General features: G+C 50.3%; 1 protein-coding gene across 1 annotated transcript; it reads left to right on the top strand.

Moving 5' to 3' along the window:
* Window positions 1–8,917: 8,917 nt before the first annotated feature.
* LOC138296859 (zinc finger protein 268-like) lies at window positions 8,918–26,168 on the top strand. The gene is made up of 2 exons (XM_069236344.1): window positions 8,918–9,080; window positions 23,269–26,168. The coding sequence occupies exon 2, from the start codon at window positions 23,551–23,553 to the stop codon at window positions 25,264–25,266; it is 1,716 nt and encodes a 571-aa protein (XP_069092445.1). The 5' UTR covers window positions 8,918–9,080; window positions 23,269–23,550; the 3' UTR covers window positions 25,267–26,168.
* The last annotated feature ends 912 nt before the right edge of the window (window positions 26,169–27,080 follow it).

Below are 27,080 nucleotides of genomic sequence, written 5' to 3'. Positions count from 1 at the left end.
GGCGATAGCGAGGTTGGCGGAGCGGAGTTGACGGTTGGGAGTGTGGAAGGCGAGTTGCTCGTTGAGGTAGACAGGGCCAGCGTTCTGGAGTGCTTTGTGAGCGTGGATGAGGAGTTTAAAGGTGATCCTCTTGTTGACAGGGAGCCAGTGTAGGTCTCTCAGGTGGGCTGAGATGTGGTTGAGGCATGGGATGTCGTGGATGAGGCGTGCAAAGGCGTTCTGTATACGCTGCAGCTTTTCTGAACTTGGACGTGGTTCCCGTAGTCCAGTCTGCTGCTGACGAGGGTGTGGGTGATCATCCTTCTTGTTTCGTTGGGGATCCATCTGAAGATCTTGCGGAGTATGCAGAGGGTGTTAAAGCAGGAAGATGAGACGGGGTTGACTTGCTGGGTCATGGTGAGCGCTGAGTCTAGGATGAAACCTAAGTTGCGTGCGAGGTTGGTGGGTGTTGGTGCGGTTCCAAGGGCGGCTGGCCACCAGGAGTCATCCCATGCGGAGCGGTTGGAGCCGAGAATGAGGATCTCCGTTTGTCTGAGTTCAGTTTCAGGCAGCCCCTCTCCATCCAGTTGGCGATGGTCTTTATTCCGTCGTGGAGGTTGGTTTTGGCGGTGGCAGGGTCCTTGTTGAGAGAGAGGATCAACTGGGTATCGTCGGCGTCGGAAATGATGTTGAGGTTGTGGAATCGGACGACGTTGGCGAGCAGTGCCATGTAGATGTTAAAAAGGGTAGGGCTGAGCGAGGATCCTTGGGGAACGCCGCAGATGGTCTTGGTTGCTTCAGAGAGGAAGGGAGGGAGGCGGACTCTCTGGGTTCTGCCGGAGAGGAAGGATGTGATTCAGTCCAGGGCTTTGTGGCGGAGCCCTGCGTCGTGGAGGCGTGTGCAAAGGGTGTGGTAACAGAAGGTGTTGAAGGCGGCTGAGAGGTCTAGGAGGATGAGGGCCGCAGTTTCGCCTTTGTCGAGCATGGTCCTGATGTTTTCAGTTGCGGCGATGAGGGCGGTCTCGGTGCTGTGGTTCCTCCGGAATATGGATTGAGAGGTGTCCAGTGTATTGTCTTCCAGGAAGTGGGTCAGTTGGCCGTTGATGATCTTCTCGATGACCTTCGCCGGGAAGGGGAGGAGGGAGATGGGTCGGTAGTTCTTAAGGTCTTCGGAGTCCGCTTTGGGTTTCTTTAGCAGGGCGTTGACTTCGGCGTGCTTCCAACTCTCCGGGAAGGTGGCGTCTCAAAGGAGCTGTTGATGGTCATACGGAGTTGGGGGGCGGTGATTGGGCTTGCTCTGTTGAATATGTGGTGGGGGCAGGGAAGAGGGTAATCCGGAGTGGATCGTGCTCATGGTTTTGATAGTGTCCTCGTTGTTGATGTGGGTCCAGGAGAGCAGGAGGTTGGTGCGGCTGGGTGCGTTGGGGTTTGTGGTGGCTGTGGTGGTCGTGGGGGTCGAGGTGTTTGAGCTGTCGGGAATGTCTGTGATCGTGCGGTGGAAAAAGGTGGAGAGGGAGTCGTAGAGGTCTTGCGAGGGAGGGGGGGAGGGTCGATGGAGCAGGACCTGGGGTTGGCGAGTTCCTTGACGATGCTGAAGAGATCTTTGCTGTCGTGCGTGTTGTTGTTGATGCGATCCTTGTAGAAGGATCTCTTGGTTGTCTGGATTAGTTGGTGGTGCTTGCGGATGGCTGTCTTGAGGGCGGTGTGGTTGCTCTCTGTCTGTTCATGGCACCACTTCTTCTCGATTCTTCGCACTCCTGCTTGGAGGCCTGAAGGTTGGCGGTGAACCAGATGGCCTTAGTGCTGGTGCAGTTGTTGGAGGGTTTCCTGATTGGGGCGAGGGTGTTGGCGAAGTCGTCTAGCCATTGTCTGAGGTTGAGGGGGGCTGTGTTGGGGTCGGAGGTGATGGGCAGCGGGACATGGGCGAGGGTGGAGATCAGCTGGTCTTCAGTGATCTTGTTCCAGCTGCGGCGGGGGATCTGTTGTGGGTGGTGGTGTGTGGCGGGTTTCTGGAAGGTGAAGTGGATGCAGCGGTGGTTGGTCCAATGGAGTTCGGTGGTATGGCTGAAGGTGACGTGGCTACTGGCGGATAAGACAGGGTCGAGCTTGTGGCTGACGGAGTGGGTGGGCATCATGACAAGTTGTTTGAGCCCAAGGTTTGCGATCAAGGCGGTGGTGTTGCTGTTGTTGGCGTTCTCGCTGTGAAAATTCAGGTCACTGAGGAGGATGTAGTCAGTAGGGGCCAGGGCGTGGGTGCTGATTAAGTCGGTGATGGAGTCACTGAACTGTGGCCGGGGGGCCTGTAGACGAGGGTTCCTCTGAGGGTGGTGTTGGCGTTGATGTAAATCTGGAAATGTGTTTGGCGGCATCAAGGGTGTCGTCGGTGTTGGTCGAGATTCTGACAGTGTTCTTGTGGACTATGGCAATCCCTCCTCCCGGTCTGTTGGAGCGGTCTCTGCGGGTGGTCTTATAGCCTTCAGGGATAGCTACGGCGATGTTGGGTTCCGAGGAGGGGTTCATCCACGTTTCGATGAGGAAGGCGACGTCCGGGGAAGATGAGGTGAGTATGTCCCGGAGTTCCACAGCGTGCTTGTGGACGGACCGGGTATTGAGGAGGATGCAGCTGAGGTAGTTGCGTTTGGTTCTGGTGTGGTGTTTGGCAGCTTGGGGGCAGGAGAAGCTGCAGTTCCTGCAGGTGAAGGGTCCGTGGGTGATCTTCGGGGTGGCTTGGAAGCAGGAGGCAGTGTAGTGTCGGGTGGCGTGGGGGACGCGTGGGCCAGAGGCTCTGGCGCTGGGCGCAGACGGGCTCACCTCTGGTGCGCCAGCGGCTGCCATTAAGAAGGGGAGGGGGAAGGAGGAACAGCTGGGAGGCGGGAGCGGTGGGCGAAGGGGGTATGAGGGGGTGGGGCCACAGGGGACGCAGCGGCAGGAAACGGGAACGAAGGGAGCGGCTAAGAAAGCCGAAAAATGGCAGAAAACAAGAGAAAAAAAGGCAAAGAGGCTCAGAGCAAAGGGAAAGGAGTCTGAAAACAGAGATACAGAGCAAAAAAGACACAAAAAGAAAGACAATTACAGGACAGACACACTATACTTACGGCAACCACAAGTCACCAGGGATGAGGTGCAGGCGGGTGCCTGCGGGTGGTGGAGGGCCTCGAACTCGCTGCAGCAGAAGCGAGGGCGGGGTAGAGGGCACGGACGCAGTCAGGAGGAGCTGCGCGGGGTTGGGAGTGAAACCTGACCTAAAATCAGGTCACCCCTCATGCTGCAATAAAGGTGACGTGGACACAGTAGTAGTGGGTTCTATAACGGGCCTTGGGCACGTGCACCCGGCCCTTTTCATTAGCAGGGTCACCTGATTGCTTACGCCTGTGATGGATGGATGGATGGATGAGTGTGGAAGCCAGGACTCAGCAGAGTGGCTGGTGGAAACACTAGTACGTGTCCGGTAGGACACTACACCTCCCGTCCTTTCTTGCATTCCTATGTCGTTTTCCGTTCCTGTAATTAACCCCTTCCCCGCCACGGACGTAATGGTTACGTCCATGGCAGCGCCCGTGTGGCGCCATGGACGTAACCATTACGTCCTGAATGCTGCCCTCGGGAGAAGCGCTAGCGCTCCTCCCGAGGGCCGCCCCCCCACCCCCCTAGGTCAGGGCTGACAGGGGAATCCCTTCCCCTTCAACCCCCGACCCCCCCCACCCCCCCTGTGACGTCAGCGCGCAAGCGCGCGCTGACAATCACACAACCTCCCCCATCGCTCTCTTTCGATCACGTGGGGGAGGCCCGGAGGGGCTTCAAAGGGAAGGAAATGTATTTCCTTCCCTTTGAAGTCTCTCCGAGGGTTTCAAAAGCCGGATTGCTTGCAATCCGGCTTTTGAAACCCCACGAGACACCAGGGATTTTTTTTTTTTCTATGAAATTGACAGAAGGGAGCGACCCCTTGGGCAAGGGTCGCTCCCAGGGGGTCATTTTTTTTTAAGGCCTTTTCTGCCCCCCCTGGGGGCAGATCGGACTATTATTAGGCCGATCTGCCCCCAGTGGGGGCAGAAACCTCTAGACACCAGGGATACTTTTTTTTGGTTTGTTTTTTTATTTGTTTTCTTTTGTTTTTTAGGTGTGGGATGCGACCCCTTAGGCAAGGGTCGCTCCCATAGGGGGAAATTATATTTAGGCCATTTCTGCCCCCTTTGGGGGCAGATTGGCTTATTTTTATGAGGCCAATCTGCCCCCAAGGGGGGCAGAAACCACTAGACACCAGGGAGTTTTTTTTGTTTGTTTGTTTTTCACGTAAGGGGAGCGACCCCTTAGGCAAGGGTCGTTCCCTTGGGGGGCAAATTTATTTTAGGCCATTTCTGCCCCCCATGGGGGCAGATCAGCCTATTTTTATTAGGCCGATCTGCCCCCACGGGGGGCAGAAACCACTAGGCACCAGGGATTTTTGTTGTTGTTGTGTTTTACAGATGGGGAGCGTCCCCTTAGGCAAGGGTCGCTCCCCTGGAGGGGCAAATTGTATTTAGGCCATTTCTGCCCGCTTTGGGGGCAGATCGGCCGATTTTAGGTCAATCTGCCCACAAGGGGGGCAGAAACCACTAGGCACCAGGGATCTTTTTTTTGCGCCGTCACGCAAGGGGAGCGACCTTGTAGGCAAGGGTCGCTCCCCGGGGGGGGTGAGGGGGGCAAATTTATTTTAGGCCATTTCTGCCCCCCCTGGGGGCAGATCGGCCTATTAGTATTAGGCCGATCTGCCCACAGGGGGGGCAGAAACCTCTAGGCGCCTGGGCAAATAGTTTTTTTGTGGTTTTTTTTTGTTTGTTTGTTTTTTTAGAGATGGGGAGCGACGCATTAGGCAAGGGTCGCTCCCCTGGGGGGCAAATTGTATTTAGACCATTTCTGGCCCCCTTGGGGGCAGATTGGCCGATTGTAGGTCAATCTGCCCCCAAGGGGGGCAGAAACCACTAGGCACCAGGGATCTTTTTTTTGCGCAGTCATGCAAGGGGAGCGACCTTGCCTGCAAGGTCGCTCCCCGGGGGGGGTGGGGGGGCACATTTATTTTAGGCCATTTCTGCCCCCCTGGGGGCAGATCGGCCTATTGGTATTAGGCCGATCTGCCCCCGGGGGGGCAGAAACCTTTAGGCGCCAGGGCAATTTTTTTTTTGTGTGGGTTTTTTTTTTGTTTGTTTGTTTTTTTTAGAGATGGGGAGCGACGCATTAGGCAAGGGTCGCTCCCCTGGGGGGCAAATTGTATTTAGACCATTTCTGCCCCCCTTGGGGGCGGATTGGCCGATTGTAGGTCAATCTGCCCCCAAGGGGGGCAGAAACCACTAGGCACCAGGGATCTTTTTTTTGCGCAGTCAAGCAAGGGGAACGACCTTGCAGGCAAGGGTCGCTCCCCGGGGGGGTTGGGGGGGCAAATTTATTTTAGGCCATTTCTGCCCCCCCTGGGGGCAGATCGGCCTATTGGTATTAGGCCGATCTGCCCCCGGGGGGGCAGAAACCTCTAGGCACCAGGGCAAATTGTTTTTTTTGTGGGTTTTTTTTGTTTGTTTGTTTGTTTTTGTAGAGATGGGGAGCGACCCATTAGGCAAGGGTCGCTCCCCTGGGGGGCAAATTGTATTTAGACCATTTCTGCCCCCCTTGGGAGCAGATTGGCCGATTGTAGGTCAATCTGCCCCAAGGGGGGCAGAAACCACTAGGCACCGGGGATTTTTTTTTTGGCACCAATGTCACGCAAGGGGGGGCGACCCCATAGGCAAGGGTCGCTCCCGGGGGGGCAGAGGGGTTGGGGGACAAATTTATTTTAGGCCATTTCTGCCCCCCCTGGGCCCGGCTGAGCTAGAGGCCAAAATCCACAGGTAGGCAGTGTTTTCTATGAAAAAATTTGATGTGTCCACGTTGTGTTTTGGGCCATTTCCTGTCGCGGGCGCTAGGCCTACCCACACCAGTGAGGTATCATTTTTATCGGGAGACTTGGGGGAACGCTAGGTGGAAGGAAATTTGTGGCTCCTCTCAGATTCCAGAACTTTCTGTCACTGAAATGTGAGGAAAACATGTTTTTTTAGCCAAATTTTGAGGTTTGCAAAGGATTCTGGGTAACAGAACCTGGTCAGAGCCCCACAATTCACCCCATCTTGGATTCCCCTGGGTTTCTAGTTTTCATAAATGCGCTGGTTTGCTAGGTTTCCCCAGGTGCCGGCTGAGCTAGAGGCCAAAATCCACAGGTAGGCCCTGTTTTCTATGAAAAAATTTGATGTGTCCAGGTTGTGTTTTGGGCCATTTCCTGTCGCGGGCGCTAGGCCTACCCACACAAGTGAGGTATCATTTTTATCGGGAGACTTGGGGGAACGCTGGGTGGAAGGAAATTTGTGGCTCCTCTTAGATTCCAGGACTTTCTGTCACCGAAATGTGAGGAACATGTGTTTTTTTAGCCAAATGTTGAGGTTTGCAAAGGATTCTGGGTAACAGAACCTGGTCCGAGCCCCGCAAGTCACCCCTCCTTGGATTCCCCTAGGTCTCTAGTTTTAAGAAATGCACAGGTTTGGTAGGTTTCCCTAGGTGCCGGCTGAGCTAGAGGCCAAACTCTACAGGTAGGCACTTCGCAAAAAACACCTGTTTTTTTCCAAAATTTAGGATGTGTCCACGTTGCGCTTTGGGGTGTTTCCTGTCGCCGGCACTAGGCCTACCCACACAAGTGAGGTATAATTTTTATCGGGAGACTTGGGGGAACGCTGGGTGGAAGGAAATTTGTAGCTCCTCTCAGATTCCAGAACTTTCTGCCACAGAAATGTGAGGAACATGTGTTTTTTTAGCCAAATTTTGAGGTTTGCAAAGGATTCTGGGTAACAGAACCTGGTCCGAGCCCCGCAAGTCACCCCTCCTTGGATTCCCCTAGGTCTCTAGTTTTCAGAAATGCACAGGTTTGGTAGTTTTCCCTAGGTGCCGGCTGAGCTAGAGGCCAAAATCTACAGGTAGGCACTTCGCAAAAATCACCTCTGTTGTCTTCCAAAAATTTGGATGTGTCCACGTTGCGCTTTGGGGCGTTTCCTGTTGCGGGCGCTAGGCCTACCCACACAAGTGAGGTATCATTTTTATCGGGAGACTTGGGGGAACGCTGGGTGAAAGGAAATTTGTGGCTCCTCTCAGATTCCAGATCTTTCTGCCACAGAAATGTGAGGAACATGTGTTTTTTTTAGCCAAATTTTGAGGTTTGCAAAGGATTCTGGGTAACAGAACCTGGTCCGAGCCCCGCAAGTCACCCCTCCTTGGATTCCCCTAGGTCTCTAGTTTTCAGAAATGCACAGGTTTGGTAGGTTTCCCTAGGTGCCGGCTGAGCTAGAGGCCAAAATCTACAGGTAGGCACTTCGCAAAAAACACCTCTGTTGTCTTCCAAAAATTTGGATGTGTCCACGTTGCGCTTTGGGGCGTTTCCTGTCGCGGGCGCTAGGCCTACCCACACAAGTGAGGTATCATTTTTATCGGGAGACTTGGGGGAACATAGATTAGCAAAACAAGTGTTATTGCCCCTTGTCTTTCTCTACATTTTTTCCTTCCAAATATAGGAGAGTGTGTAAAAAAGACATCTATTTGAGAAAAGCCCTGTAATTCACATGCTAGTATGGTCACCCCGGAATTCAGAGATGTGCAAATAACCACTGCTGCTCAACACCTTATCTTGTGCCCTTTTTGGAAATACAAAGGTTTTCTTGATAGCAATTTTTTACTCTTTATATTTCAGCAAATGAATTGCTGTATACCCGTTATAGAATGAAAACGCACGTCAGGGTGCAGCTCATTTATTGGCTCTGGGTTCCTCGGGTTCTTGATGAACCTACAAGCCCTATATATCCTCGCAACCAGAGGAGTCCAGCAGACGTAACGGTATATTGCTTTCGATAATCTGACATTGCAGGGAAAAGTTACAGAGTAAAACGTAGAGAAACATTTATGTTTTTTTCACCTAAATTTCAATATTTTTCTTTTTCAGTTGTTATTTTCTGTAGGAAACCCTTGTAGGATCTACACAAATGACCCCTTGCTGAATTCAGAATTTTGTCTAGGTTTCAGAAATGTTTAGGTTTCTGGGATCCAGCATTGGTTTCATGCCCATTTCTGTCACTGACTGGAAGGAGGCTGAAAGCACAAAAAATTGCAAAAATGGGGTATGTCCCAGAAAAATGCCAAAATTGTGTTGAAAAATTGGGTTTTCTGATTCAAGTCTGCCTGTTCCTGAAAGCTGGGAAGCTGCTGAGTTTAGCACCGCAAACCCTTTGTTGATGCCATTTTCAGGGGAAAAACCACAAGCCTTCTTCTGCAGCCACTTTTTCCAATTTTTTTGAAAAAAACAAAAATTTCCCTGTATTTTGGCCAATTTCTTGGCCTCTTTCAGGGGAACCCACAAAGTCCCTAGAATGTTGGAAAAAAAGGACGCAAATTTGGCTTGGTTAGCTTATGTGGACAAAAAGTTATGAGGGCCTAAGCGCGAACTGCCCCAAATAGGCAAAAAAAGGCCTGGCACAGGAGGGGGAAAAGGCCTGGCAGCGAAGTGGTTAAAAAATCCTGTAAATAAAGGTAAATAAAATATCACGAGTAACGTACATATCTGCGCACACTCAGAAGATCAAAGGTTTGCGCACGCTCAGTTACTTACTCCAGGTTCTACTAAAACTCGGCCAGTCTGCGCAAGCTCACTTACACTAGATTCTATGTACAGACCAGCCCGTCTACGCATGCTTAGTTATTCGCATACTGTTCTGAGGTACATTACGGACGGTCTCAGCGTGCGCAGTTATTTACACGTATCCATGGTACCGTATAGCCATTCTACGCATGCTCTGTTATTCCCACACTATTGAATGGCACAGTCTGGCCAGTCTGCGCGTGCTCCTAGTCACAGGCACTTACTCCGGACTGACGTCACATCCGGCTGCAGGGGACAGAGCGGCCCTGCAGGGCATGGTCCACACTCAGCGGATCTCTAGGGGACGCAGCGCTGTGCATCGGCCCGCAGGGGTCAGAGGCCTCCCTACAGCTGCGCCGCGTGTGACCCGGAAGGGACTCCGGGGTTAGCGACGTGACCTCGAATCATCCAGAGGTGCCATCAGGTCAGTGGTCACCTGTAGCTGCTTGTATTAGTTCTGGGTTGTAGAGCTCGTACCTTTGGCCGTTGGACTGCTGAGCGTATCTTGGTTACCGTTGACATTATTGTCAGGGTGGTGGGAAAGAATGAATGTTCATAAATTAATGTTTGAAACTATTGCTTTAAAAAAAAATACTCCTCTGCAACGATAAAATGTGATGCACCAAGGTGAAAAGGTTTTGCATTTTAATTATGAAATGCACGTTTTGAATTTTGACTCTTTTCACTCTTTTCTGCAAGATGCCTTAAAAAATAAAGGTGTTTCTAAAGTTAGGCTGTGCAGGATAACCTAGTTACTTCCTTTCTTTAACTTCGTTTTACCTTTAATTAAAGGCTTGCCTGTTTATTTCACTTCTTTCTCACTGTTCGTGCTAACTCGAGTAAAGAGCAGGGGGCCGCATGTAAAGGTCAGGAGGGCCCATACTTCGAGTATCACTGTTGTAGCTTGTAGGACGTGCCTGGGGCGCTACCTCTCTTCTGATGAGCTCAGACTGGTGGAGCCCTTGTACCCCGCCAGGCGTGCGTTGCTTGACACGTTACAACCACCTCATTCTTGTCCATTTACCGGTAACGTGTAGCTTGCTCTTCACTTCCGGGCCCCACCTGAGGCGCAGAACAAAGAGCGTCTGTTCATGTTCACGCTTTCCTCCTGCTTGGAAAGGACTATAGATTTCTGTGTTTTATCTGCACTACTCGTGTAGACCCCCTATGTCTCCGAAAACGGTGGCCACGATTCTCTGACAGTAGCCTGCACTTGCACCCATTTGCTACTTGTTGTCATGTACCAGAGTACTTTTTTTTTCTTTCTTTGTTTTTTAAGACGTATCCCACGGCAGTCCAATATGTTTTACAAGAATTAGTCAGCCAGCTCATTGAAGGCAAGATTTCAACATGCATGATTACAGTGTGGATAGTATGTATTCGATAGAGGAGCCTGAAACGAGAGAAGGGCAAGCAACTATTCTGCATGTTACAATTATGGCCTGCAGTTGTGGCGTCTGTACTGCTGCCTCCAAAGAGGTACTGCAGGACGTGCAAAGTTCTGCATTTTGGTTCCTCACTTCTTTTTAACACGGATTCCCCTAGATCAAATGATTTGTTAAGCAGACCCAAAAGTGCAGCACACGACTACTTGCTGCAGAGGATATACATTTATCACCATACTACATTTTGGTGAATATGCCATGTAGACCAAAACTAAGGATGTGTGAGACTATTCGCGTCTCATAAAAGACCCACCGCTGTTGGACTGAAACGTGTGGACCAAAACTAAAGATGTGCGAGACCATTCACGTCTCATTAAACACCCACCACTGTTTTTTAACCTTGCCCAAGGTTACCATTATTGAAACATACATTAATTGGCTGGCGACCTTGAGACAGTTTTAAATCACCTTTTCTCATTTGAGTTTCTCACACACAAACCAGTTCCGCTGTAACTCAGGCATCATAGCACACCCAGATTGATTAGGCGTCTCGTATGGGAAATACATGGTTCTTTTAAAAAAGGGTTCTTCCCCTCTCTCTTTGTCTAAGGGACATCACAGGAGTAAGTTTACTGTGGTAGCGAGCTTGTTTGCAATATCAAACAGTCAAAACTCACTCCATGAAGTGGTAAAAGCATTGAAACTCAAAAACAGTATGATCGGTAAGGCCACTTGTTAAGTTCAGTCTCTGACCAAGTTATATCTGTAAAGTAAGACCAGATCCCATCCTACTTCCCTGGATATTGCTGTATAGATTACCTAATTATGAGCCACAAATAAGAACATTCTGCAACGTTTTTGGGGAACGTTATTTTGTAATTCTTTCAACACCAAATGTATTGCAACATTCTGTGCTGTCAAACCAAAGAAAAAATAGACCTTTTTTCAAGCGTGCCTGATATTCAAAAGAAACTTCAATGTCTGTATTTTGTCAATCACTATAAGGTGGTTTGGAGCCATTCTAGACTTTAATTGATGGAATCAACCTATCTTGTACTGCGTGTAATACACTTTTAAAATGATCACCTTCATACTCATAGTGCATTTTATTACAGGGTGGGCAGCACTAAAAATACAGATTTCAATATTGTAAATCCGCAGTGCAGGAGGAGGGCTGCATTCGAGGAAAAGCATCAAGCTTGATTTCTGTAAACCGATCTAATGGAGTACTCAGGGGTCTGTATTCAAGATGATTCCAACATTTAAGGGAATTCGGTCCCTACTCTGCCAGACCATGGCTTGAAGCAGGGCCTGCACCAGATTCAGATACATGTTGACTCTACACTCTGACTTTTTAGCTCCTCACAGTGCAAAACTTATAACCCACAGGATTAGGGCAAAACGATGACCAAAGAAATAATTCCTTTACTCCCCAATTAGCTTATTTCTCTAAGCAGAAGAAACGAATACTTAGAAAAAAAAAATACAGATGTTGGCTGGGCCATAAGGGAATGACATTTCATTTTTGCAGCAGCAAAGATTTTCATTTGCTTCACTTAGAGGAAAGGCATTTTGGAAGTTAGTGGTAGGCTGGGCCAATTAATCACATGCTGTTGGACCTGGCCCTTTTTGCAGGGTGATCCCCGAATTTTTTTGCCTCCTTCCTCCTATTTTTTTCAGACCTGTTTTAGTTGGCTTTAGGACTGTGGGCACTTTACCACTGTTAACCAGTGCTAAAGTGCATATGCTCTCTGAGTAAATTGTGATTGGTTTATCCATGATTGGCATATTTGATTTACTAGTAAGTCCCTAGTAAAGTGCACTATGGGGGTGATTCCAACCCTGGCGGGCGGCGGTGCGGCCAAAATACCGCTGCCCCCATTCCAACATTCCCGCCGGCCCAGTGGGAATGAGGGCCGCAACACAGGAGCCGGCAGACAGTGAAAAGCTTCATGGGGCCCTGTTAGGGGGCCCCTGCACTGCCCATGCCAGTGGCAGGACACCCCTTACCGCCAGCCTCTTCCTGGCGGTGAAAACCACCAGAAACAGGCTGGCGGTACGGGGGTCAGAATCCCCAGGGCAGCGCTGCTGGCGGATTCACTCAGCCGGGGCAAAAACGGCGGAAAACCGCCGGCCCCAGCGGGGCGACCGCGACTTTACCGCCGCGGTCAGAATGACATATGAAGCACCGCCAGCCTGTTGGCGGTGCTTCCGTCATTCGTGACCCTGGCGGTCCAAGAACGCCAGGGTCAGAATGACCCCCTATGTGTGCACAGGGCCAGTAAATCAAATGCTACTAGTGACCTGCAGCACTGATTGTGCCACCCACAGTAGTAGCCCTGTAAACATGTCTCAGACCTGCCACTGCAGTGTTGTGTGTGCAGTTTTGTACTGCCAATTCGACCTGGCACGTGTACCCACTTGCCAGGCCCAACCCTTCCCTTTTTGTGTATATAAGGCACCCCTAAGGTAGGCCCAAGGCAGCCCCATGGGCAGGGTGCAATGTATTTAAAAGGTAGGACTTGTACTATTGTGTTTTACAGTTCCCGACAGTGAAATACTGCCACATTTGTATTTCACTATTGCAAGGCCTATCTCTCCCATAGGTTAACATTGGGATTGCATTTAAATTCCTCTTAAGTGTAATTTCCCATTGGGGGCAGATATAGATCTGGAGTTTGGGGTATCTGAACTCACAATTTAAGAATACATTTTTTTTGTGCAGTTGGTTTTTAAATTCTAAGTGAGGTTGGTTGTGAATTTACTCTAGACAGTGACAAAAAGGGAGATGAGTGGTGTCCTGCATATCCCGATGGGTCTTCCTGGGCTAGAGTGGGAGGGAGGAGCTGACACCTGCAGTCTCCGGACTCCTGGAGTGCACCTGGAGCTGGGCCTGAGCAAGGCAGGATCTTTTTAACAATAGAGACTTTCCTTTGAAGTTTGCCTACTTCAAAGGCAGAAATGGGTATAAGTAGTGGACCACACTTCTGGATCAAGAGGAACCTCTTCCAAGGATATGAGCTAGAGGAGTACTGTCCCTTTGCTGTGTGTGCTTTGTTGGGTTGGCCTGCAGTTGCTGCTTCTGCCTTAAAGAGGGCAAAGACTGGACTTTGCTGTGTATCCTGCTTCTGAAGTTTTTCAAGCGCTTGGAGTAGAGCTTGCCTTCTGTTGGAAGTCTCAGGGACACCAAAGACTTCAGATTCATCTGCCTACAGCATTGGAAACTGTGTGTTTTATGCTGTAACAGAAGAAAAACCACCACGACTCCGTCAACAATGCCGCTGCCTGCACCGTGACCTGGCGATGCCGCACTGCCCTACTTCGTACCGCAACCCTGGTCTCACCGCCACTGTGCCACTGCTTGCACCGTGACGCAGGGGCCACCGCACTCCGCATCGCCTTGCTCACACCACAGCCTTGGTATCCCCAACGCCGCCGGTCTACGCTGACAACGACGCCTGCACTGTGGCCTGAGGACACCTCTCGTGAGGTATAAGAAGCACCGTCCCGCGCCACAGCCCCGGTTCACTGACGCCAGCACCATCGACTCCAGTGTCATCAACAGACACCCCTGTCTGCACCGCGACCCGTCGGTGCCACACTGAGCCCACCCCACATCGTACCGCTGCCTTGGGTCTACCGTTGACAGTGCTTCACCAACAACAATGACGCTGACTGCACTGCAACCTGGAAACACCACACGTCGCACTGCCCTGTCAAACCTATGCTTAAAGACTTTGCTGTATAAATGGCAAAAGACTTTGGCGGTCATTACAACATTGGCGGTAAAAGCCGCTTACCGCCGTGCAGAGGACCGCCAACACAACTTCCACGCGCAAAACACCACACACCACTACATATCACCACACTTATCACCACACACACCACCCCACACATCACCTACACCACCCCATGGCGCGGCAAAGACACCCCAGGTTCTCGGAGGAGGAGCTCAGGGTCATGGTGGAGGAAATCGTCCGGGTAGAGCCACAGCTATTTGGAGCACAGGTGCAGCACACCTCAATTGCAAGGAAGATGGAGCTATGGCGAAGAATAGTCGACAGGGTCAATGCAGTGGGACAACACCCAAGAAATCGGGAGGACATCAGAAAGAGGTGGAAAGACCTACGGGGGAAGGTGCGTTCCGTGGTCTCAAGACACCACCAGGCGGTTCAGCGGACTGGTGGCGGACCCCCACCTCCTCCTCCACAACTAACAACATGGGAGGAGCATGTCTTGGAGATTCTGCATCCTGAGGGCCTCGCAGGAGTCGGTGGAGGAATGGACTCTGGTAGTCAAACCTTTAACTACCATATCCCCCCACCCTACCTGCATGCTATCACATGCACCCACCCCTATCACTCCAACTCCTCACAAATGTACCAATATCACAAACCACCCATCCCAACACCAAGCCCTGCATGCAACACCAACGCATGGACACCCATCACTAAAGCATGCCCACGGCACATACCCATACACCCCCCTAAACCATCATCACACAAGCCCCCACACAGGAATGCCAGCACTGGGGTACACGCTCACCCTCCCATTGCACACCATGACACACACAGATGCAATAATCATGCCTTTCCACCCCTGCAGGACCACTACCCAACGTCACCAGACATGAGGGTCCAATCATCTCCACTCTAGCCACAGAAGAGGCCCACAGTGATGACAGCACCTCTGTTCACCTGGATCTAGATGACCAGCCCGGACCATCGTGGGCCTCGGGACAGTCGGTTCCCCTCACACAGGCACAGGCCACCACAGACCTTCCCCCCCCCCTGGAAACACCAGCACAGCACCCACCCAGCGGGCCCATACCTCCGTCCCCAGGACACGTCAATCAGCTGTGTGTCCACCACTACAGGGAACCCAGGATAACCCACCACCCCAACAACAACAGGGACCTGGGGGCAGTGGCAGTGGGCACACGGTCCAGGGGACGGAGGCACAGGAACACAGGGGAACTGGGAGGGCTGCTGTGCGACAGGGGGTGGACAGGCCCAGGGAACCCACTCTCCACGAGGCCCTCTCCTCCATCATGGGAGAATACCACCACTCCCAGGAGACGATGGCAATGGTACTGGCCAAGTTTCAGGAGACCTAGCGCATGCAGGAGGAACAGTATTTGGGGTTCAGGGAGGAACTCAGAACCATCAGCTCCGCCCTGGGCACCATCGTAGGGGTGCTGAAGGAAGTACTCAACACCAGGAGGGACACTGTGGCACTACAAGGGGCCCCTGACACTAGCATGGACGACGAACTGCCCACCACCTCCGCCGGCGCTAGTGGACAGGAGGCACCGCCACAGGACCACCACACCAGCACCCCACCCCCTGCAGAGGGAGAACCACCCCGCAAACGGTCCCTGAGATCCAGGAACAAGACAGAGAACGATGACAAGACCCCCGCCAAGATATGAGAACACCCTGATTGTCATCCCACTGTCCCACTTTGTCACCCTGTCCATATTGAAACTGCCCCAGCTCCACTTCCTATGCCCATATGGGCAATGCACCTGTGAGACTAATAGACTGGACTCTGCCATGGACATTCCTCCGCCATCACCCCTCACCATTTAACTTCCCAATCCAATATTTTGTATTTAAATAAACACACCTAAAGCACCAAAAGATCAGGAGTCTGTCTGTGATTTCGAAATAGTGTATTTACAATTACAGTGACAAAATGTTCAGGAAATAGTAATGTTAACATACCTATGTCACACAGCTCTAGTCCCTGAGGAATCTAAGCAGATGACACACGTTGGGACCCACACCTGTGAAACCGTAAGGGAAAGTGACAACTCAGTGACCATACACTGGGTAAAATCAACAGACAGGATAGAGGTAGAAGTGTAAAAGTACATGTAGTAGGCAGGAATGTATTCTCACCTGTGTTTCACTGGAAATATTGCCGGATGACTGAGTCCCTGTTCTGCATGTCTTCTTCCTCTGCTTCCTCCTCATCACTGTCCACAGGCTCCACAGCTGCAACAACACCGCCATCTGGACCATCCTCCTGCAGGAAAGGCACCTGTCATCGCAAAGCCAAGTTATGAAGCATACAGCAGGCCACGATGATCTGGCGCACCTTCTTTGGTGAGTAGAATAGGGATCCACCTGTCATATGGAGGCCGAAGGTCCGCTCGATCACCCTCCTAGTTCGCCCATGGGCATCATTGTAGCGTTCCTCTGCCCTGGTCCTGGGATTCCTCACTGGGGTCAGTAGCTATGACAGGTTGGGGTAACCAAAGTCACCTAATAGCCACACACGGTGCCTCTGGAGTTGACCCATCACATAAGGGATGCTGCTATTCCGCATGATGTAGGCGTCATGCATTGAGCCAGGGAACATGGCATTCACATGGGAGATGTACTGGTCTGCCAAACATACCATCTGTACATTCATGGAATGATAACTCTTCTGGTTCCTGTACACCTGTTCACTCCTGTTGGGGGGGGGGGAACCAAAGCCACATGGGTCCCATCAATGGCACCTATGATGTTGGGGATATGTCAAAGGGCATAGAAGTCACCTTTCACTGCAGGCAAATCCTCCACCTGAGGGAAAACGATGTAGCTCCACATGTGTTTCAGCAGGGCAGACAACACTCTGGACAATACGTTGGAAAACATAGGCTGGGACATCCCTGATGCCATGGCCACAGTTGTTTGAAAAGACCCACTAGCAAGGAAATGGAGCACTGATAGCACCTGCACTTGAGGGGGGATTCCTGTGGGATGGTGGATTGCTGACATCAGGTCAGGCTCCAACTGTGTACACAGTTCCTGGATTGTGGCACAGTCAAACCTGTAGGTGATTATCAAATTTCTTTCCTCCATTGTCAACAGGTCCACCAGCGGTCGGTACACCAGAGGATTCCGCCATCTCCTCACATGTCCCAGCAGAGGGTGCCTATGAAGGATAACAGCGAGCACAGAGTCAAACAACTCAGAGGTATTTACCCACAGTCTACACAGAACACCATTCAATCACAAAATGTGGCCTGTATGTGTGTTGAGAGTAGGCCTAGGTATGTGTGACGCAGTTGGTAATTAGGCCATGTGGGTCCCTGAAATGGCGGCTGCCTGACCTCTAAAGTGGGACAATGGGATGTGAGGTAACTGTACTGGCGTTGTACACCATCGCAGTAGGCGGTCGAAGACCGCGGCGCAATGCTGCATTGGTTAACATTGGACCCTATGGGTCCCAGGAGCCAATGACGATGTATGCCGGCGGTGATGGTACTTACCGCCGCGGACATGACTGCCATTTTCTATCTGTTGAATCACTCGATACCTGATCTTCGACAGGAGAGGACCTATACTGCAAGTGCTGCTGTGACCTCGGTCTGGAAGAGATAATGGCTCAAGCGTCTGGGGAAAGGGCCCCTGCCTTCACATCGAAGGAGTTGGAGAAGCTCGTCGATGGGGTCATCCCCCAGTACACGCTACTCTACGGTCCTCCAGACCAACAGGTAAGTACACAGGGAGCATGTTGTATGGGCTATGCCTGTGTGGAGAGGGCTGGTTGTAAGAAGGAAGGGGGGCAGAGTTCTGAGTGAATGAAAGACAGTGGGTGCATGTGCCTCATGGCAAGGGTAGGGATGGGGGCTACTCACTTTGACGGTGCAGTTGGTAATGACTTCTCTTCTTCCCCTGTACATTTCATGTAGGTCAGCGCCCACCAGAAGAAGGATATTTGGAGTGCCATCGCCAAGCACGTCCGGACCCTGGGGGTCCACCACAGACGGAGCACCAACTGCTGGAAAAGATGGGAGGACATTTTCCGCTGGAGCAAGACGATGGCGGAGGCTCAGCTGGGGATGCCTCCCAATGTGGGAGGGGTGCCTGTCGAACCATGACCCCCCTGATGTTCCGGATCCTGGCGGTGGCCTACCCGGAGTTGGATGGGCGCTTGAGGGCATCACAGCAGACACAAGGGGGTGAGTACACTCTCATTCAGCCGACTTTGCGTGCAGTGGAGTTGTCTGGGTGGGGGAGGAGGGCTGTGGGTTTCCCTAGGCCAGGGCGAGTTCGTAGGCTAGGCCCCTTCGTAAGGCATGGCCCTGTGGCCCCCAACCCCACCTCTGTAGAGTGGCAGCTACAGCTATTCATGCACATGTGTCATCTATGTGTGCAGATGTCGTCCATAGCCTTGTAGGCCATTTCCCAGGAATTGCACTGTAAAGCGCAACAGCGCGACGTAGTGCAGGGGGCTTCTGTGTCTGTCTTGTCCGCCAACGGTAGCGGTAAGCCATGCACTCAACATGTCTTTCTTCTGTCCCCCCTCCCCCTTTTTTTTGCGGTCTCCCTGTTCTTCTGTGCATTAGCATCATTAGGCGGAGGAGCAGTGGCACCGGAGCACGAGGGAGCTGCATCCCATATGGCCATGGAGGGCCACACTACGGACTCTGAATACACCAGTGGGACGGAGGGCGAGGGGAGCACCACGGCGGTGACAGGAGCTGAAACCAGCGACACGGACTCGTCCTCCGATGGGAGCTCCCTTGTGGTGGTGGCAACATCTGTGCCCCTCACTTCTACAGGTACAGCCGCCAGCCCCCTACCAGCGCCGCCCTCCCAGCAGCCCCTCAGCCTTCGCCTCGTGCCCGCTCACCCAGGAGGGTGGGCATCACCTTCGCCCCAGGCACCTCAGCCCCTGCCCCTGTCACCTCTGCTGCCCTCAGTGAGGAGGCCATTGACCTCCTCAGGTCCCTCACTGTTGGGCACTCTACCATTTTGAATGACATCCAGGGTGTAGAAAGGGAGTTGCAACAAACCAATGCATTCCTGGAGGTCATTCATTCTGGTCAGGCTGCCCTTCACCGAACCTTTGAAACTCTGGCCTCAGCACTGATGGCAGCCATTGTCCCTGTGTCTAGCCTCCCCCCTCCAACTTTCTCCACCCAGACCCAATCCCCTGTACCTCTGCCTATCCCAAGCACACCATCAGACCAGCCTGCACACACCTCAACACACAAGGGAAGCTCAGGCAAACATAAGCACCACACATCCCACAGGCACTAACGCAAGCATCACACACATACAGACACACCAACATCCACTGCCTCCACTGTGTCCCCCTCCTCGTCGTCTCCCTCCTCCCTCCCAGTCTCGTCTACACTCACACCTGCATGCACTACCTCTACAGCCACTACGTCCCGCACCAGCACACCCACCAGCACACCCCGCTCACGTGCAGTCACCACCCCCACTACCATTCACACGTCCCCTGTGTCCTCTCCCAGTGTGTCTGTGATGCCCGCTTTGAAGATACACAAACGCAGGCACACACCCACCCAACATACATCCACCTCACAACAGCCTCCAGCGCATGCACCTGCACCCAAAACCACAAAACCTACACCTCCTACAACCACCACCTCTTCCTCCACTCCCAAACCCCCTCCAGCTACCCATCCCAGTGTCTCCAAACAACTTTTCCTGTCCACCCTTAACCTATTTCCCACTACCCACCCCCCCTGTCCAACTCATAGGTTCCGAACTAGCACCTCAGCCACAAAATCTACGGGACCAGTGGTGCCTGTTGTCACAGGTATGTAGAGTGCACTGGCCACCAGGACAGCCAGTGTGGCACGGAGCCACAGCACAGCCAGTCCCCCCCCCCGTGAAGCACCAGAAGTTGGCCAGTGCCCGGCGGGAGAGGGGGAAGACTCCAGCCACCCTAGCCGCACCCAGGGGTCCCGGGGGAGTGTGGACTCAGCTGTGACTCCTCCCAAGGAGGGGAAGGGCCAGAAGAAAGCCGGCAAGTCTGGGAGGAGCAGCACGGCTGAGAAGACCGCCAGGCCCATCGTCGCTGCCCAGGAGGGCCCCGCCAGCCCCAGCCCAGCTGCCCAGGAGGGCCCCGCCAGCCCCAGCCCAGCTGCCCAGGAGGGCCCCGCCAGCCCCAGCCCAGCTGCCCAGGAGGGCCCCGCCAGCCACAGCCCAGCTGCCCAGGAGGGCCCCGCCAGCCACAGCCCAGATGCCCAATGAAGGACCGCCAGCCCCAGCCCAGCTGGGCAATGAAGGACTGCCAAGTCAAGCACCGCTGAACAGGGCAAGGACCGCCAAATCAAGCACCGCTGAACAGGGCAAGGACCGTCAAATCAAGCACCGCTGAACAGGGCAAGGACCGCCAAGTCAAGCAACGCTGAACAGGGCAAGCACCGCTGAACAGGGCAAGGACCGCCAAGTAAAGCACCGCTGAACAGGGCAAGCACCGCCTACTCAAGCACCGCTAGCCCATGAGCGGCAGGGGCACTGACGCAACAGGGACCGTCACGGGGTGAGTAATGCACCCTGGGCACCAGTCCCCCTCCAGAACCAGTGGAGTATCACATCCACTCTGTCTGTCCTTGGCAGGACGAAGCACTCTGGGTACAAAGCCCCCTCCAGAACCAGTGGAGAAAGGCATCCACTTGACAGACTGTGGCTTTGCCCTCCCCAGGATGCAGCAGTCGGCAAACCACCCACTGTAGAGACTTGAGAGACTGTGGCTTTGCACTCCCCAGGATGCAGCAGTCGGCAAACCACCCACTGTAGAGACTTGAGAGACTGTGGCTTTGAACTCCCCAGGATGCAGCAGTCGGCAAACCACCCACTGTAGAGACTTGAGAGACTGTGGCTTTGCACTCCCCAGGATGCAGCAGTCGGCAAACCACCCACTGTAGAGACTTGAGAGACTGGCTTTGCACTCCCCAGGATACATCTATGGGCATGGAGCCCCCTCGTGGATCTGGCGTCATGCACTCATCCGGCTGAGGTGCCCCCCTTCCCTTCCCCCTGAGGTGCCTGTTGTATTTCTATCTGATGCCCCTGCAGTGTTCTCTCTGTTTTGATCTGGCATCGTGTGTGGGCCTCGCCCATGCATTTTGGGCCCAGTGGTCCACGGACTATGAATGGTGCAATACCTGGACTACTAATCTTGGTTTATATTTTATAAATAGTGTATATGTGTGTATATTTGCTTACTGAATTTTGATATATTAAAATGGTTACACTCATTTCCTTTTGTCTTTGCATTCTTCCGGGGGGGTTGGGGGTGTAACTGTAATGTTTAGATATGCATTGGTGTGTGTGTTGCAGTGGGTTAGGGTGGGGGTGTTGCATGTGTGTGTCCCTGTTTTTTGCCTCCCCCCGTGTCGTAGGTGCAGTACTCACTGTGGTCTTTGCCGCTGGCGTTGGTGCTCCTGGTAGAGGAGCAGGAAGACTATCGCAGGTAGGATTTGGAGTTCCGGCTCCATGGTGTCCTCGTTCCTCATTCCTCGTGGAGTGTGTAGAGGTGAGCGTTTTTCCTTCGAAAATTCCTGTTTCCGCCATGTTTTTATCCGTGGTGAATCCGCCCCGGAAAAGGTGGCGGATTGGGCTGTCATAATAGTGTGGGCGGTACATTGTCCTCCACCTGTCTGTTTTCTGTGACCGCCGCGGTGTTTGTTTGTACCGCCGTGGCGGTCGGAGTGGTAAAGTGGCTGTCTTTGTTGGTGGTTTCCGCCACGGTCGTAATTCCAAAATTTTTACCGCCGGCCTGTTGGCGGTCTTACCGCCTTTTAACACCGTCCGCCAGGGTTATAATGAACACCTTTGTCACTATCTAGCTCGGCGTGGATAGCACTGTGCTGATCCAATGTTTAAAAACTTTGCTAATAAACAGACATTTGAGGTGAGCAAATCTAGAGTGTCGCTGGTGTTGCAGAGCGCTCCTTACTAGAGCTGCTCTCCACCTAAACTTGGGAACTACCCAGAGTTCTCTATTCTTTTTTGTGTGTTTGTGTGTGTGTGTATATATATATATATATATATATATATATATACATACTCAAGAAGATGAAGGATCACAAGAAAACAACAGCCAGCCAGGGCAAAAAAAACAAAACAATATATACATGTATTTGCACAGCCAAGCTAGATAGTTAAGAATTAAAATGCATCACCATGGGGGTTGAATGCTTCATCCTTGCCAGCATCAATCCGTGGAACCCTGGGCAGCTGAGGCAGGAGGTTTATTTAACATGGGACCCTGAACCATGCATCCACATTCAGACGAGCTCCTTTTACCTCAGTGCCAAGTTTCCCCACCTTTATATACCTTAAACAAACTCAAGTGAAAGATTCTGGCAATCTACCCCGCTCCCTTCGGGTTGTGAAATTCAAGTGCTAGCTGTACTAGATCTGCATCAAAAACACGTAAAGGAACTGGCCCTGCCCCAATGCGCATTCCAGAGACAGAGGAGCTGTACTTTTTCTTGATGAAAACATTTCCAGGCTGAGATTCTCTTATTACATCTACCTTCCACAATCCCCCATGTAATGTTCCTGCACTGTGTAACCCTGGCGCAAACACGTTCTATGGGTAAAACAAGCTTGGTGTGGAAAAACCCTGCACCACCGATATGAAGGCACCTGAAGCTAAGCACAAAATGGAGTCAATGGTCAAGATGGAGTCGGTGGTCAAATGCAGATAGCATTACAACATCACATCGTCTCGCTGCCCCGGCGCCATCAACGCCAGTGCTCCTGGCTTTCCTATCAGCCCGGAGTTAGATCTGTAACACATGTGACTTCAAGGGCCCGATGACCCCTGCACCGCCTTTCAGAACCAACGCCTGCCGATGCCAGCGACACAGCACTCCGGATCTCATCATGAGGATCACAAAGGCCTTAATTTCCAAGGTACTGTTTGCGGGTCTTCTGACACCGTAGCTGGCTTGTAACACCATGGCCGGCCTGAACTGTTGGAATTGTTGTTCACAATGCCGTGATAGCCCCAGATGGAGCTATGGACTTCAAGAAACTGATTTTTTAAGTAATTCTTGCAAAATTCATATATTACTGTATGTTGGATTTTTCTCATTTTGGTCTTGTTTTACACAGATAAGTATTGGCTGTTTTTTTCTAAAACTGGTGTGGTGTCCTTTTGTAGTGTTTTTACTGTGTATTATGTGCACATGCTTTACACATTGCTTCCGAGATAAGCCTGACTGCTTGTGCAAAGCTACCGACGGGGTAAGCATATGTTCTGTTTATCCATCTTCAAGCATAATTAATGTTTCATTACCTCTGTGTCCCAGACATCTTTTTAATGTTTTCAGGCTTTTACTAAGCTTGACTTGTACATGCAGTTAGTTCCTATTAGTGTTTTCATGTAGATTATTACAGCTAAGCTTCATTTATTTTATTCCCATAAAATTCAGTTTTTTTTCTCTCAATCTAACAGGTGCACAACAGACTTCAACAGGAGATTTTATTTGTAAAAGCCAGATGGACTTGCCATAAAAAAGAAGTGCCTGTGTTGTCCAGAAGAACATCTTCCTATGCCGGAAATATTTCAAAGAAAAATTCCTTTTTATATACACATTATAAAAGTGTCTGGCTTTTTTCAGTCATGTATATCTGTTTGAACAGGTACAAATGCACATAATGGACAGACTAAAAGGAATTATTATATGAGCAAAGTTTTTCCTCTTTCTTATATGCAACAAATGTGAGGACTCTCAGAATGGAGCAACATCTAGTAGTACACCTGACTGATGAACAACCATATAAATGTACGGAATGTGGCAAGACCTTTCAGACAAAACGGAGTTTAAAACAGCATCAGATAACCCACACTGATGAAAGACCATACCAATGTACTGAATGTCAAAAAGCATTCAAATCAAAATGTGCGCTCAAAGTACATCAGCAAATCCACTCTGGGGTGAAACCATATGCATGTACTGAATGTGCCAAGGCATTTAGAACAAAGGACCTTCTAATTGTGCATCAGAGAACCCACACAGATGAAAGACCATACCAATGTACCGAATGTCAAAAAGCATTCAAAGTAAAATGTGTGCTGATGGTACATCAGCAAACCCACTCTGGGGTGAAACCATATACATGCACAGAATGTGCCAAGGCATTTAGCACAAAGGCTTATCTAATGGTGCACCAGAGAACCCACACAGATGAAAAATCACCTGTTTTTACCAAGTGTGACCAGTTCTTTAAAACAGACATGAATCTAACGTTGCATCAAAGTACTCACCTTGCAGAGAGACCATTTAAATGTACTGACTGTGACAAGGCCTTTAGGACAAAACAGAATTTAAAACAGCATAAGATAACCCACACTGATGAAAGACCATACCAATGTCCTAAATGTAAAAAAACATTCAAATTAAAATGTGTGCTTATGGTACATCAGCAAACCCACTCTGGGGTGAAACCATATACATGTCCTGAATGTGACAAAACATTTAGAACAAAGGACAATCTAATAGTGCATCAGAGAACCCACAAAGATGAAAAACCACATGTTTGTACCAAGTGTGGCCAGTTCTTTAAAACAGAAATGAATCTAATGCTGCATCAAAGTACCCACTCTGTGGAGAGACCATTTAAATGTACTGAATGTGGCAAGGCTTTTTCACAAAAATCGGCACTAACGGCACATCAACGAATCCACAATGGTGAAGAACTTCATAAATGTACAGAATGTTACAAGGCTTTTAGGACAAAAACATGCCTAAATGTACATCAGAGAATCCACAATGGGGAAAAACCATATAATTGTACTGAATGTGGCAAGGCTTTTAGGACAAGTGGAGAAGTAATGGTACATCAGAGACGCCACTTTGAAGAAAGACCATTTATATGTACAGAATGTGACAAGTCGTTCAAAGTTAAACAATGTCTAATGCTACACCTGCGAACCCACACTCAGGACAAACCTTATAAATGTACTGAGTGTGACAAGGCTTTTAGGTCAAACAGTTACCTAATAAGACATTGTGTAACCCACTCCATGGAAAGACCATATGAATGTACTGAATGTGAGAAGACCTTTAAGATGAAACAAATGCTGATGCTACATCAGAGAATTCACACTGGTGAGAAACCATATAAATGTGGCAAATGTGATCAGAGTTTTAAATCAAAGGTACAGTTAATGCTACATCACAGAAATCACACAGGTGAAAAACCATTTAAATGTATGGTGTGTGATAAGGATTTCAAGATGAGAGGCAACCTAGTGATTCATCAGAGAATCCACACTGGTGAAAAGCCATACAGTTGTACTGAATGTGACAAGGCTTTTAGAACTGTAGGTGCATTAAGAATGCATCAAACAACCCACTCCGATGATAGACCCTATAAATGTATTCAATGTGGGAAAGCTTTTAAAAGAAAATCAGTGCTAACCCTGCACCAGAAAATGCACACTGGGTAAAGATCCTACACATGTATGGAATGTGACAAGGCTTTCAAGATGACAAACCATATAAATGTATTGAATATGATTGGGCAATCCTATCTAAAGAAGAGTTAATGCTACATCAGTTAATGTACTCTGGTACGTAATGAATGACTAACCATTTTCTTTCAGGAGGCATCATGGACCACAGTGATATGTCTATGGAAAACTAACTGAATCAAAGATCATTTATTAAAGTTACTGATTGATATACCTGCACAGATGTTAGGCAAAATGAGACACATTACAGAAAGGGCTTCAATCCAAGGAAAAACAGGCAACAGAAGCGTAAACAACCACTAAAATATGATAAAACTGGAGCTATAGACAATACATGTTAGATGAAACGTGTGTTAATAGCATGACCTCTTAGAGCAATCACATGTTGATCAGAAATGCTCATATTCGTGCCATGCGGTGAAAACGACATTCCATATACAAAGACCTTTAATTACTGCCCAAAGGAGGAGCATTATAACTCTTACAGAACAGACTGGCATTCAGGATCATGACATAGTCATAATTACAGAACAGCAAGAAGTGCCAATCATAATGGGCACCCAGCCCTAGCCAATAAAATGTTTTTTTCAGGGAACTAGACACAGCGGTAAAAGAGAATTACACAGATACTAGTATTCTAACACAAATAAGTAATGGGTGGTATGCTTGAATAGATCTCAGACACTGATAATTAATTGGGCAGCATTCAAGTTTCATAATTTTTTTTGATTCACTATGCCACTCTAGAAAGAGGAGCAAGGCGTGCTGTGGAATGAAACAGTGGGTGAAAAACATTGGTTTGCATTGTTAATAAACTAACCTCTGCTTAACCCTCTGGTTGCGTGGCACAAAAGCAGTTAGGCTTCACTTAGAGGCAATGTGCAAAGTATTTATGCAGCACTCAAACAGTCATAAAGTGAAAACGCTACACAAATAAAATCCCACAACAGCATAGATAAATAGAGTAAAATTTAATAAACTGACACCACAATGGCAAAAATCCAATCTGTGTAACCGAAGTCATGACTTTTTTAAAGTGAAAAACCGTGCCTAAAACAACAAAGCACCGAGGGGCATGGTCGCCCACCGAACATGGCGGACGTACCTTTGTAGAGCTCTCACTGTCTACCTGGAAAGCAAACATCACCTGGCAGTAATCCTGCTCCTCTGTTCTATCCGACGGTGTGCCGGGACTGCGCCCACTACACCTGAGGCTCCCCAAAATGGGCCGTGCTGTGCCTGACTGGCTGCTGAGCACCTGAGCTGCTAGGCAGAAGACGTCGCTGATACAGGTCAGGCCACGCTCATTCTCTGAAAGGCAGCTGCAGTGCACACCGCAAACACTCCTTCAAAGCCCAAGACGAAAGCGGAGTGAGCAGCAGCCTAAATCTCCTACTGCCGCTCTCCCCCGGCAGACCTCAAGCTGGCCAGTCGGCCCTGTAGAAATGAACCTGGGGAATACAGCAACTTTCACAGCGGTTCTTGTAGTGACCTGCAGGCAGCCCAAACATAAGCTGTGCCTAGCAGAAAAAAGGTGAGGAGTGGGAGACAATGTAGGCTCCCTGCTGAGGTCCTTCACTACCAAGCCAAGAAGGAGGGGTTAAAGGACTCAATTTATTGGTGGCCTGGCACCAATGGCTGTGCAGGAAGAAGGTGCGCACTGCCCCTGATTGTCAGGCAATGCTATAAGGGCGGCCCTGAGGCACTTCCTGGCCCCACACCAAGTTCCTAAAGACATTTGAGCAGGCAGTTTTAATTGAAACTGGACTGTGCGCCTGATAATCTCCTCC

This window comes from Pleurodeles waltl, chromosome 5, assembly GCF_031143425.1.
Source record: "Pleurodeles waltl isolate 20211129_DDA chromosome 5, aPleWal1.hap1.20221129, whole genome shotgun sequence".
Classification (NCBI taxonomy): Eukaryota; Metazoa; Chordata; class Amphibia; order Caudata; family Salamandridae; genus Pleurodeles; species Pleurodeles waltl.
Note: the sequence above shows the minus strand (reverse complement) of the source record. Positions and strands in the feature narration are given on the sequence as shown.